General features: G+C 43.4%; 1 protein-coding gene across 15 annotated transcripts in view; it reads left to right on the forward strand.

The window, feature by feature from the left end:
• Positions 1–12,086, forward strand: part of LOC134339996 (uncharacterized) — a 147,507-nt gene that overhangs the window by 63,838 nt on the left and 71,583 nt on the right. For all 15 annotated transcript variants that reach the window (XM_063036837.1, XM_063036838.1, XM_063036842.1 and 12 more), the window contains exons 12-15: positions 2,176–2,448; positions 8,277–8,540; positions 9,926–10,198; positions 11,797–12,057. In XM_063036837.1, coding sequence (XP_062892907.1) covers positions 2,176–2,448; positions 8,277–8,540; positions 9,926–10,198; positions 11,797–12,057 — 1,071 coding nt within the window. The remainder of the gene's footprint in view (positions 1–2,175; positions 2,449–8,276; positions 8,541–9,925; positions 10,199–11,796; positions 12,058–12,086) is intronic.

The raw sequence follows: 12,086 nt of genomic DNA on the forward strand, positions 1-12,086 counted from the left end.
CATTAATTTTATCGCACTTTCTGGGTTTCGTATTGCTTTGAAGGAAAAACGTAAGCATCATGCTGCACTTTTTTTTTTCATCGCAACGTCTGTGCTACAGCCGAGAAGAGAGAGAGAGAGAGAGAGACAGAGACAGAGAGAGACAGAGAGATCGTTGGCAAATGAGCGTAAGCGCCGGAAAGGCAGCCTAGTAAAACAGGTCAAAACGGAAAAAAACACCTGGTAGAATGACTGCAAGCGGAGAAGCATCCCACGATACCGCTGATTTAGGACAACGTCTGACTCAGATAGACGGAGATCAAGTTCCATTATGTTGAAAACGTTATTGATAAGACGTGGATATCAGTATCCTCCCTCCAATGTAGTGACGGACAGATCAGAGAAATCCATGATATTCCAACCAAAGACCGGTGGGGAATTGAGAGTTGCGGAGAACTGGTAGAAAAAAAAAAGGAGGTGTGACGATTTTAGATAGACCTTACCTATAAGTAAATATGAAACTGGTTTGAAGTGGTTTATTCCATATTCTTTCTAATATCGTTTTACCTTCCTGCTTTGCATACTGATAACTGTGACTCATTAACTCAGTGCATCAAATGTCAAAGTCAGGTTAGTGTTGATCGCCATATACGCAGCTACATGTAGACAGAGATGAAATAATGCAAAAGAAGCATACATCGGGAAACTGCACAGACACGGTATTTTAAAACAGCAGAACTCACAACTAACGGAAAGATCTCTGGCTTGCAATTATGGCTCTCGGAGCTACCAGAGAAGAGTGGCGTCACTCCGGATCAGATAGTAATTGAACTCTGCTGCCCAGTTTATATATTATGGATATTGTGTATGTCATTACCGAATCCCAACTATTATTCCCAGCTTCTGATAATCGGAAGTGTTTTTTTTTTCCAAATGTTAATCCCCAGTTGTATTTAAATTTTACCGGCAGGATACTGTGGGATCATATGCAGAATACAGGCAGATCACGACCCAGAAACAAAAGAACAAACTGCAAGCGTAAATGAGTCTGACAGAGCTGTCCTACAAAATATAGATATTGTAGAAGACATTGTAGACAAAGACAAACAATACGTGCCGAGGATAAGGAGGGTGCCAGTAACGACAGTGAGGCCGAGGCTACAGAAATGACACTCATTTCGTAGCTAGAAGTGTCTTACTTATTTCATCATTTCCAGTCTCTTTTCTGGCGACTTACTGCGCGTTCATAATCCTCTCCGACTCAATAGGCCTGCCCAGCCATCACAGAAATCAAGATCTTCTTTGGTCGTAAATTCAATAGGGTTGTCCCAATACTTTACATTGTTGAAACAGGGAGTAAGTAGAAGGACCGATTTTCCGAGTGCCTTGAAAGGAATTCACAATTATCCAAGCAATAATTCCCATCCCATTCCCGGTCTGACGCAGATATAAAAGAAAAGCTTGATACCAGGAATGAATCAGACGGCAATATGCCGGAGAGAATAGCAACAGAAGGAGAAGCTGACGAAAACGGAAAAGGAGATGTCGAGCACCATGCTGACAACGAAGGCGAGGGGGTAGTTACAGAAGACCCTATTGTAACGAAGTGCGGTATAGCTGACAGTTTACTCTGCGAATTGCACCATATTTATCCAAATTGCAGAGTCGTTAATCTATTATTGAATCACCGCACGGTACTACTCGTGAAATTCCCATGACAAGAAGTTCAGAATCAGAATCAGGCTTATTATCACCGGCATGTGACGCGAACTTTGTTAACTTAACAGTAGCCATTCATTGTACTACATAATATAGAAGAAAAATAAATAAATGAATAAAATATAAATTGTAATAAATTAATCAATCAATCAGTTACAGTATACGTGTGTTGAATAGATTAAACATCGTGCAAAAAAAAGAAATGCTGTAGATTAAAATAGGGAGGTATCGTTCAAGGATTCAATGCCCATTAAGGAATCGGAAAGCAGTAAAAAAGCTGGTCTTGAATAGTACTTGTATCAAACGGACGATTGTTGCCTCCCTTCGAATCCGAAGCTAATTGAACTCTCCTGCCCAGTTTATATATTATGAATATTAAGTATGTTATCATCGCAAGCCCAAGTGCCATTTCCCGCACCATATCCAAAGTGTTTCTCTCAATGTTATTCCCTTATTTTATTTAAAATTTATCTGCAGGATTTGGCGGGATCACTGACAGAATAGCGGCATATCACCACCCAGAAGCAAAAGAACAACCTGCCAGAGTAAATGAGTCTTACAAATATGCCCTTCAAAACGTAGAACAAGTAGAAGATATTGTAGACAAAGAGAAAACAAGACGTACCGAAGATAAGCACGGTGCGAGTAACGAAAGTGAAGCCGAGGCTACAGAAATGACCGTTGAAGATCGAGTAACTGGCTTACGAGAAGATAAAACTACAACATCGGAGGACGGGGAAAAGATTGTTGGTCAGTAAGCTTTAATCCGACACTGATTGTCTATCGCAATCTGTTCTTGAATGGCTGAGTGTGTGCCTTCAGGTTCCTGTCCCTCCTATCTGATGGTAACAGTGCGAAAGGACATGCCCTGGGAACTGGAGGTCCTTAAAATGGAGGCTGCCTTTCTGAGACACTGCTCCTTGACCATGTCCTGGGTACTTTGTAGGCTAGTGCCCAAGATGGAGCTGACTAAATTTATGACTCTCTGCAGTTTTCTTCAGCCTTGTCCGGTCACCCCTCCATACCAGACAGTGATGCAGCCTGTCAGAATGTTCGCCACAGTACATCTATAGAAATTTCTGAGTGTATTTGTTGACATGCCAAATATCTTCAAACTCATAATGAAGAACAGCCGCTGTTTTTGCCATCTTTATAACTGCATCATAAGCTCGGACTGGGTTAGATAGTCAGAAACCTTGACACACAAGACCTTTAACCTACTCATTCTCCCCACTTCTGATCCCTCTATGAAGATTGGCATGTGTCCCTTCGTCTTACTGTTCCTGAAATCCAGATTCAGCACTTCCGTCTTACTGACGTTAAGTGCATCGCCCAACTTGTTGGCATATTTCACTCCTTCACACGCTCTCGTCTCCATCTGAGATTCCACCAACAATGATTGTATCGTCAGAAAATGAGCAGATGGTATTTGTGCTATTCTGAGGTACACGGTCATATGCATGCAGAGAATAGAGCAGTGTGCTGAGCCCACACCCATAAGGTGCACCAGTGTTCATCGTCAGCGAGCAGGATATTTAGAAACATAGAAACTTAGAAAACCTACAGCATAATCGAGGCCCTTCGACCCACAAAGCTGTGCCGAACATGTCTTTACCTTTGAACTACCAAGACTTATACATAGCTCTCTATTTTCCTGCGCTCCACCTACCTATCTCGGAGTCCACTAAAAGACCGTGTTGTTTTAGCCTCCACCACCACTGCCGGGAACCCATACCATGCACTCACCGCTCTCACATAATAAAATGCCCCTGATATCTCCTCTGTACCTTCTTCCAAGCACCTTAAGACAATTCCCTTCCGTGCTAGTCATTTCTGCCGTGGGAAAAGCCTCGAACTATCCACACGATCAATGTCTCTCATTATCTTGCAGACCTCTATCAGGTCACCTCTCATCCTCCGAAGCTCCAAGGAGAAAAGGCCGAGTTCGCTCAACCTATTCTCATAAGGCATGCTTCCCAATCCAGACAACATCCTTGTAAATCTCCTCTGCACTCTTTCTTTGGTTTCCACATTCTTCCTGTAGTGAGGCGACCAGAACTGAGTGCAGTACTCCAAGGGTGACTGACCAGGGTCCTATACATCCCCAGCATTACCTCTCGGCTCCTAAACTCAATCCCATGGTTAATGGAGGTCAATGCATCGTATGCATTCCTAACCACAGAGTCAACCTGCGTGGCAGCTTTGAGTGTCCTATGGACACGGACCGCAGATCCCTTTGATCGCCCACACTGCCAAGAGTCTCACCATTAATGCCGTATTCTGCTATCATATTTGACTGAGCAAAATGAATCACCTCACACTTCTCTGGTTTGAACTCCAGCTGCCACTTCTCAGCCCAGTTTTGCATCCAATTACTCTCCCGCTGTTAACACTCACAGCCCACCACACTATCCAGAACACCCCCAACATTTGTGTCATCTTCCAATGTACAAAACTATCTCTCCTCTTCCGTATATAGGTCACTTATTAATCCCAGAAGAGATCCCTGAGGCACACCACTCTTCACCGACTTCCAGGCAGAATATGACCCGTCTGCAACCACTCTGTCCTTCTGTGGGCAAACCAGTTGTGGATCCACAAAGCAAAGTCCCCTTGGATCCCATGCCTCCTTAATTTCTCAATAAACCTTGTATCAGGTTCGGTATTCACCAATTAGAGAGAACTTGATGATGGTGAGGACAATATGAGTGACGTTGATGTTCTGGAGCATGTTGATATTAAGGGAGAGGAGGTGTTGGAGTTGATAAAATGCATTAGGACTGATAAGACCGCGGGGCCTGTCGGAATATTCACCAGGCTGCTCCACGAGGCGGGGAAGAGATTGCTGAGCCTCTGGCTAGGATTTTTATGTCCTCGTTGTCCACGGGAATGGTACCGGAGGATTGGAGGGAGGCGAATGGTGTCCCCTTGTTCAAAAAAGGTAGTAGGGATAGTCCGGGTAATTATAGACCAGTGAGCCTTACATCTGTGTTGGGAAAGCTGTTGGAAAAGATTCTTAGAGATAGGATCTATAGGCATTTAGAGAATCATGGTCTGATTAGGGACAGTCAGCATGGCTTTGTGAAGGGCAGATCGTGTCTAACAAGCCTGATAGAGTTATTTGAGGAGGTGACCAGGCATATAGATGAGGGCAGTGCAGTGGATGTGATATATATGGATTTTAGTAAGGCATTTGACAAGGTTCCACACGGCAGGCTTATTCAGAAATTCAGAAAGCATGGGATCCTGGGAAGTTTAGCCAGGTAGATTCAGCATTGGCTTGCCTGCAGAAGGAAGACAGTTGTGGTAGAGGGAGTACATTCAAGCTGGAGGATTGTGACTAGTGGTGTCCCACAAGGATCTGTTCTGGGACCTCCACTCTTCTTGATTTTTATTAACGACCTGGATATTCGGGTAGAAGGGTGGGTTGGCAAGTTTGCAGACGACACAAAGGTTGGTGGTGTTCTAGATAGTGCAGAGGATTGCCAAAGATTGCAGAGCGACATTGATAGGATGCAGAAGTGGGCTGAAAATTGGCAGATGGAGTTCAACCCGGAGAAGTGTGAGGTGGTACACTTTGGAAGGACAAACTCCAAGGCAGAGTACAAAGTAAATGGCAGGATACTTGCTAGTTTGAAGGAGCAGCGGGATCTGGGGTTACATGTCCCCAGATCCCTGAAAGTTGCCTCACAGTGGTTTGGGTAGTTATGAAAGCTTATGGGGTGTTGGCCTTCATAAGACAAGGGATAGAGTTTAAGAGTCGCGATGTAATGATGCAGCTCTATAAAACTCTGGTTAGGCCACACTTGGAGTACTGTGTCCAGTTCTGGTCGCTTCACTATAGGAAGGATGTAGAAGCATTGGAAAGGGTACAGAGGAGATTTACCAGGATGCTGCCTGGTTTAGAGAGTATGCATTATGATCAGAGATTAAGGGAGCTAGGGCTTTACTCTTTGGAGAGAAGGAGGATGAGAGGAGACATGATAGAGGTGTACAAGATAATAAGAGGAATAGATAGAGTGGATAGCCAGCGCCCCTTCCCCTAGGCACCACTGCTCAATACAAGAGGACATGGCTTTAAGGTAAGGGGTGGGAAGTTCAAGGGGGATATTAGAGGAAGGTTTTTTTACTCAGAGAGTGGTTGGTGCGTGGAATGCACTGCCTGAGTCAGTGGTGGAGGCAGATACACTAGTGAAGTTTAAGAGACTATTAGACAGGTATATGGAGGAATTTACGTTGGGGGCTTATATGGGAGGCAGGGTTTGAGGGTCGGCACAACATTGTGGACCGAAGGGCCTGTACTGTGCTGTGCTATTCTATGTTCTTATCAAATGCCTTGGTGAAATCCATATACACTACGTCTACGGTTCTACATTTTTCAATGTATTTCGTCACATCCTCAGAAAAGTCAATCAGCTTCGAAAGGCACGAATTACCTTGACAAAGCCATGCTGACTATTCCTGATCATATTATGCCTATCCAAATGTTCATAAATATTGCCTCTCAGGAACCTCTCCATCAACTTACCAGCCACTGAAGTAAGACTCACTGGTCAAAAATTTCCTGGGCCATCTCTGCTCCCTTTCTTGAATAAGGGAACAACATCCGCAACTCTTCCAGTCCTTCAGAACCTCTTCCGTCACTAGACGTTCCGAAATCTCCTTGCTCGCTTCGCACACCATCCCTTTCGATCCCGTTTACATATCCAACTTGATGCTTTTCAAAAGCTCCAGCAAATCCACTTCTTTAATATCTACATGCTCAAGCTTTTCACTCCGCTTCAAGTCATCCCGACAATCGCCATGATCCTTTTCCATAGTGAATACTGAAGCAAAGTACTCATTAAGCACCTCCGCTATCTCCTCCAGTTCCATACACACTTTTCCACTGTCACACTTGATCGGTCCTACTCTCTCATGTCTTATCCTCTTGCTCTTCATATATTTGTGCAAGTCATCCCTACAATCGCCTAGATTCTTTTCCGTAGTGAATATTGATGCAAAGTACTCATTATATACCTCTGGTATCACCTCGGGGTCCACACACACTTTTCCTCTGTCACACTTAATCGCTCCTGTCTCTCATGCCTTATCCTCTTACTCATCACATTTTTTGTAGAATGTCCTGGGGTTTTCCTTAATCCTGTCACCCAAGGCCATCTCATGACCGCTTCTGGCTCTCCTAATTTCATGTTTAAACTCCATCCTTCCAGCCTTATAGTCTTCTTGATCTCGATCATTGCCTTGCTTTTGAACCTTTCGGAAACTCTTCTTTTCTTCTTGACTGGATTTACAACAGCGTCTGTACCTCACTGTTCCTGTTCCCTACCATCCTTCCCCTGTCTCATTGGAACGTACCTCAGCAGAACCACGCGCAGATATCCCGTGAACATTTGACACATTTCTTCCGAACGTTTCCCTGAAAACTTCTGTTTCCAATTTATGCTTCCATGTTCCTGCCTGATAGACTCATATTTCCCGTTACTCCAGTTAGAAGTTTCCCAAACTTGTCTGTCCTATCCTTCTCCAATGCCATGGTAAAGGATAGAATTGTAATCTCCAATCCGCACAGAATGTGGCCTTCCGGTTCGGAAGTCGAGGTTCCAATTGTACAGGGTGTTACAGAAGCCCAGGTTCTGAAACTTCTCAATCAGGATAGTGGTAATGTGTGTATTAAATGCGAGCCATTCTCAGCGAAGGACTGCTGACATAAATGTTTCTGTTGTCCAGGTGGTATAAGGACATGTGGGGAGCCATTAATATTGCGGCTGCCGTTGCGTCAGATGTAAATACACTAACATTATTTTTTCTCACACTTCCTCGGATTCGTATTTCTGCAAACAAAGAAGCGTACCTCGTGTTGCATTTCTTTCCTCGTAATCTCTATTCTGCAGCTTCCCTATTTAAAAAGTGTTCGTCGCACATTTACAGGACAGAGAGAGAAGAGAGAGAGAGAGAGAGAGAGAGAGAGAAACGTATGACTCGGGCGGAAATAAAGTTCCGCTGTATTTCATAATTTATTGATAAGACATTGATAATAGTTTCCCCCCTCGAATGTAGTGACGGACAGTATCAGACATAAAAGTAAGTCAATCGTAGATCAACCTTCGACAGCTGGGGAACTGAGAATTGCAGAGAACCGACAAGGAAGACAAGATGAGCCGATTTTAGAATGACCCTACCTATATCTGATACTGGGGTTGGTTTTCAAGCCTATTCCACATTCTTGCTAATAGCATCCGGCGTTACTGCATTGCTCTCCGATGCCGGTGACATATTAACTCGGTGCATCAAAAGTCAAAGTCAGGTTAGAGATGATCGCTCTGCAGGCAGATACAGGTAGACACAGTTGAAATAATGTGAAAAGTATACATCCCGCAGTGTCACTGACACAGTGTTTTAGAACAGGAGAACTGTCAATAAGAAGGAAGATCTCGGTCTTGAAACTGTGGTGCTGGAATCAAACAGACGACTAAAGTATATCATTACCGCAAGCCTAACTGTTATTCCCAGATCCCGATAATCGAAGGTGTTTCTCTCGATGTTACACCCTTATTCTATTTAAAATTTGCCTGCAGGATTTGGCGGGATTACTTGTAAAATGGCCGCAGATCAAGAACCAGAAGCGAAAGAACAACCTAGCGTGAATGAGTCTGACACAGGTGCCCTGCAAAATAAAGAAAGAGAAATATATATTGTTGAGAAAACGAAAACAACAGCTGCCGGAGATAAGCACGGTGCTGGTAATGAATGTGAAGCCGAGCCGACGGAAATGACCGGTAAAGATCGGCTAACTGGCTTACGAGAATCAGGTACATCGGAGGATGAAGAAAGGATCGGTGGTGAGTAAGAATTAATCAGACCCTGATTGCGTTTCTAAAAACTTTACAAATTACACAGGTGCTTTGTTTTTTTTTAATCGCAATAAGCAGAAGTAAATTGCTAGTAGATCTTTGCTGATCGGGCCGGATCTGAGGAGACAAAAAGAAGCCACTTTTGTTCCGGCAGTTCGCCAGTGATATATGTTCATACTCCCCCAACAGACACTACTTTTGTAACTAGCAATTTCCTACATATTTTATCAAGTGCAGTCTTTTTCCTGAGAGTTACGGCATGTTAATAACCCTTCCCGACTGAATAAGCCTGCCCAGCCATCACAGGAATACAGCAAGTCTTTGGTCGTAAATTCAATTAAGTTCTCCCAATGCGCCCTACTTTACATTGTAGAAACAGGACATAAGTTCAGGGACCGATTTTCCGAACACCTTGAGAGGAATTTCCAATTATCCAAACAATAATTCCTATCCCATTCCCGTTCCGACGCAGAAATAAATGAAAATCTCGACATCGGGAATGACAAACTGCAGAGAATAGCAACAGAAGTAGCCGCTGTCAACAGCAGGAAAAGACGTCGTGCAGAAGATGAGCACCAGGCTGATAAAAAAGTTGACGGTGACATTATAGAAAGACACTTTTCGAACGAAGTGCTGTTTAGCTGACAGTTCACTCGGAGGGTTGCAGCATATAAATCCGAACTTTCAAGACATTAATCTTTTATTATCAGGGCTTTTAAAGAGACATTTGGATAGGTACATGGAGCTTAGGAAAATAGAGGCTAACCCTAGTAATTTCTAAGGTAGGGACACGTTCGGCAGAACTTTGTGAGCCGAACGGCCTGTATTGTGCTGTGGGTTTTCTATGTCTCTATGCCTCTGTTATAGAAAGACACTATTATAACGATGTGCAATATAGCTGACAGTTCACTCTGGGGGTTGCACCATATAAATTCGAATTGCCGAGACATTAATCTCTTATTGTCACCGCACGTTTTTACTCGTGAAATACCCGTGACAAGAAGTTTATAATAAATACAGAAGTCAGGTTAGAGTTGATCGCTATGCAAGCAGATACACAGATGAAATGATGCAAAAATGTAAATCCTGCAGCATCACAGACACAGTATTTTAGAACAGGAGGAGTCAGAATAAAAGGGAAGATCTGGGTCTTAAAAGTGCGGTGCTCTTATCAAACAAAAGATTGAAGTCTCCTGCCAAGTGTTGCCTCCTCCCTTCGAATCCGTTGGTGATTGAACTTTCCTGCCAAGTTTATATAATATTACATATGAAGTGTATCATTACCACAAGCCCAATTGTTATTCCCAGATCCCGATAATCGAAGGTGTTTCTCTCGATGTTACACCTTTATTCTATTTAAAATTTTCCTGCAGGATTTGGCGGGATTACTTGTAAAATGGCCGCAGATCAAGAACCAGAAGCGAAAGAACAACCTGCCAGCGTGAATGAGTCTGACACAGGTGCTCTGCAAAATAAAGAAAGAGAAGCATATATTGTTGAGAAAACGAAAACAACAGCTGTCGGAGATAAGCACGGTGCTGGTAATGAATGTGAAGCCGAGGCTACGGAAATGATCGGTAAAGATCGAGTAACTGCCCTAAAAGACGACAGGCCAGGCACATCGGAGAATCGGGGAAGAATAGCTGGTAAATCAGCTTTAATCAGACACTGATTGCGTTTCGAAGAACTTTACAAATTAATCAGGTGCTTCGTTTTTTTTTAAATCTCAATAAGGAGAAGTCAATTGCTAGTAGATCTCTGCCGGACAGGCAGGATCTGAGGAGATTAAATGATGCCACTCTGTTCCGGCCGTTTACTGGCGATAAATGTTGACACTCCAACTACAGACAATACTGTTGTAACTAGCATTTCCTACATATTTCATCATTTGCAGTCCTTTTTCTGAGAGATACTGCACGTTAATAATCCCTTCCATCTCAATAATCCTGCCTAGCCATCACAAGAATACAGCTCATCTTTGCTAGTAAATTGATTTAGGTTGTCCCAATGCGCCCTACTTAACATTGTTGAAACAGGACGTAAGTTGAGGGATCGATTTTCCAAACGCCTTGAGAGGAATTCCGAATTATCCAAACAATAATTCCTATCCCATTCCTGGTCTGAGACAGAAATGAAAATCTTGACATCGGGAATGAAATAGACGACGATAAACTACAGAGAATAGGAACAGAAGTAGACGCTGTGGACAGCCAGAAAACAGGATGTACAGAAGATGAGCTCCATGCTGTTAACGAAGGTGAGGGGGACATTATAGAAAGACACTATTCTAACGAAGTGCAGTATAGCAGACAGTTCACTCGGAGGGTTGCAGCATATAAATCAGAAATGCCAGGACATTAATCTGTACAGCCTCGAGATTTAAGAAGTGCCTGGAAGACAGTGTCAGCTAATACTCAGAGAGACAACGTTGACAAATGAAAATAAGAGTTGTATATGCAGCGTAGTAAGATTTGAAAACAGGATGCAGAAATCACAGATCAAATCGTGAAGAGTACATGGTAAAAAGAGTAGAAGCTGGTTATCCCACGATACCAGTGATTTGTGTAATCATCCGACTCGGACGAAAATTAAGTTCCACTGTGCTTCAAAGTCTATTGATAAGATCGTAAGATGTTGATATGAGTTTGCACTCTCGAATGTAGTGACGGACAGAATCAGAGATACAAAGAAAATCGCTGATGTATCAACCTTCGACAGATAGGAAATTGGGAGTTGTGGAGAACTGACACAGAAGACAGTTCAACCGATTTTAGATAGACTTTACCAATACCGAATGCTGCGATTAGCTTGAAGCTTATTCCCCATTCTTGCTATTAGCGTCCGGCATTACTGCTTGGCACTCTGATACCGGTGACATATTAACTCGGCGGTTCAAAAGTCAAAGGCAATTTAGAGTTGATCGCCATATAGGCAGGTACAGGTAGACACAGATGAAATAATGCTAAAAATGTACGTCCAGCGGCTTCAAAAACGGACTATTTCAGAACAGTAGAACTCACAACAAAAGGGAAGATCTCGGGCTTGAAGCTGCGATGCTCGCATCAAACAGACGAGTGTTGCCTCCCTCCGAGTCCGATGATCATTGAACTCTCCTGTCAAGTTGATATATCATTGGATATGAAGTGTATCATTACCGCAAGCCCAACTGCTATTCCCTGATCCCGATAGTCGGAAGTGTTTCTCTGGGTACTCCTCCCTTATTCTATTTCATATTTTCCTGTAGGAAATGGCGGGATCACTTGCAGAATGGCCGCAGAACAAGAATCAGAAGTAAAAGAGCAACTTGCCGGCGTGAATATGTCTGACAGAAGCACCCTGTACTATATAAAAAGAGACGAAGATATTGTAGACAAAGAGAAAAAATCACCTGCCGAAGATCAGCACGAAGGTCAAGCCCAGGCTACAGAAGTGACCGGTAAAGATCGGGTAACTGCCGTACGAGACGTCAAGCCAGGCTCATCGGTGGTTGGGGGAAGGATCGGAGGTGAGTAAGCTTTAATCCGGCACTGCTTG

Source organism: Mobula hypostoma, chromosome 31 (assembly GCF_963921235.1).
Source record: "Mobula hypostoma chromosome 31, sMobHyp1.1, whole genome shotgun sequence".
Lineage (NCBI taxonomy): Eukaryota > Metazoa > Chordata > Chondrichthyes > Myliobatiformes > Myliobatidae > Mobula > Mobula hypostoma.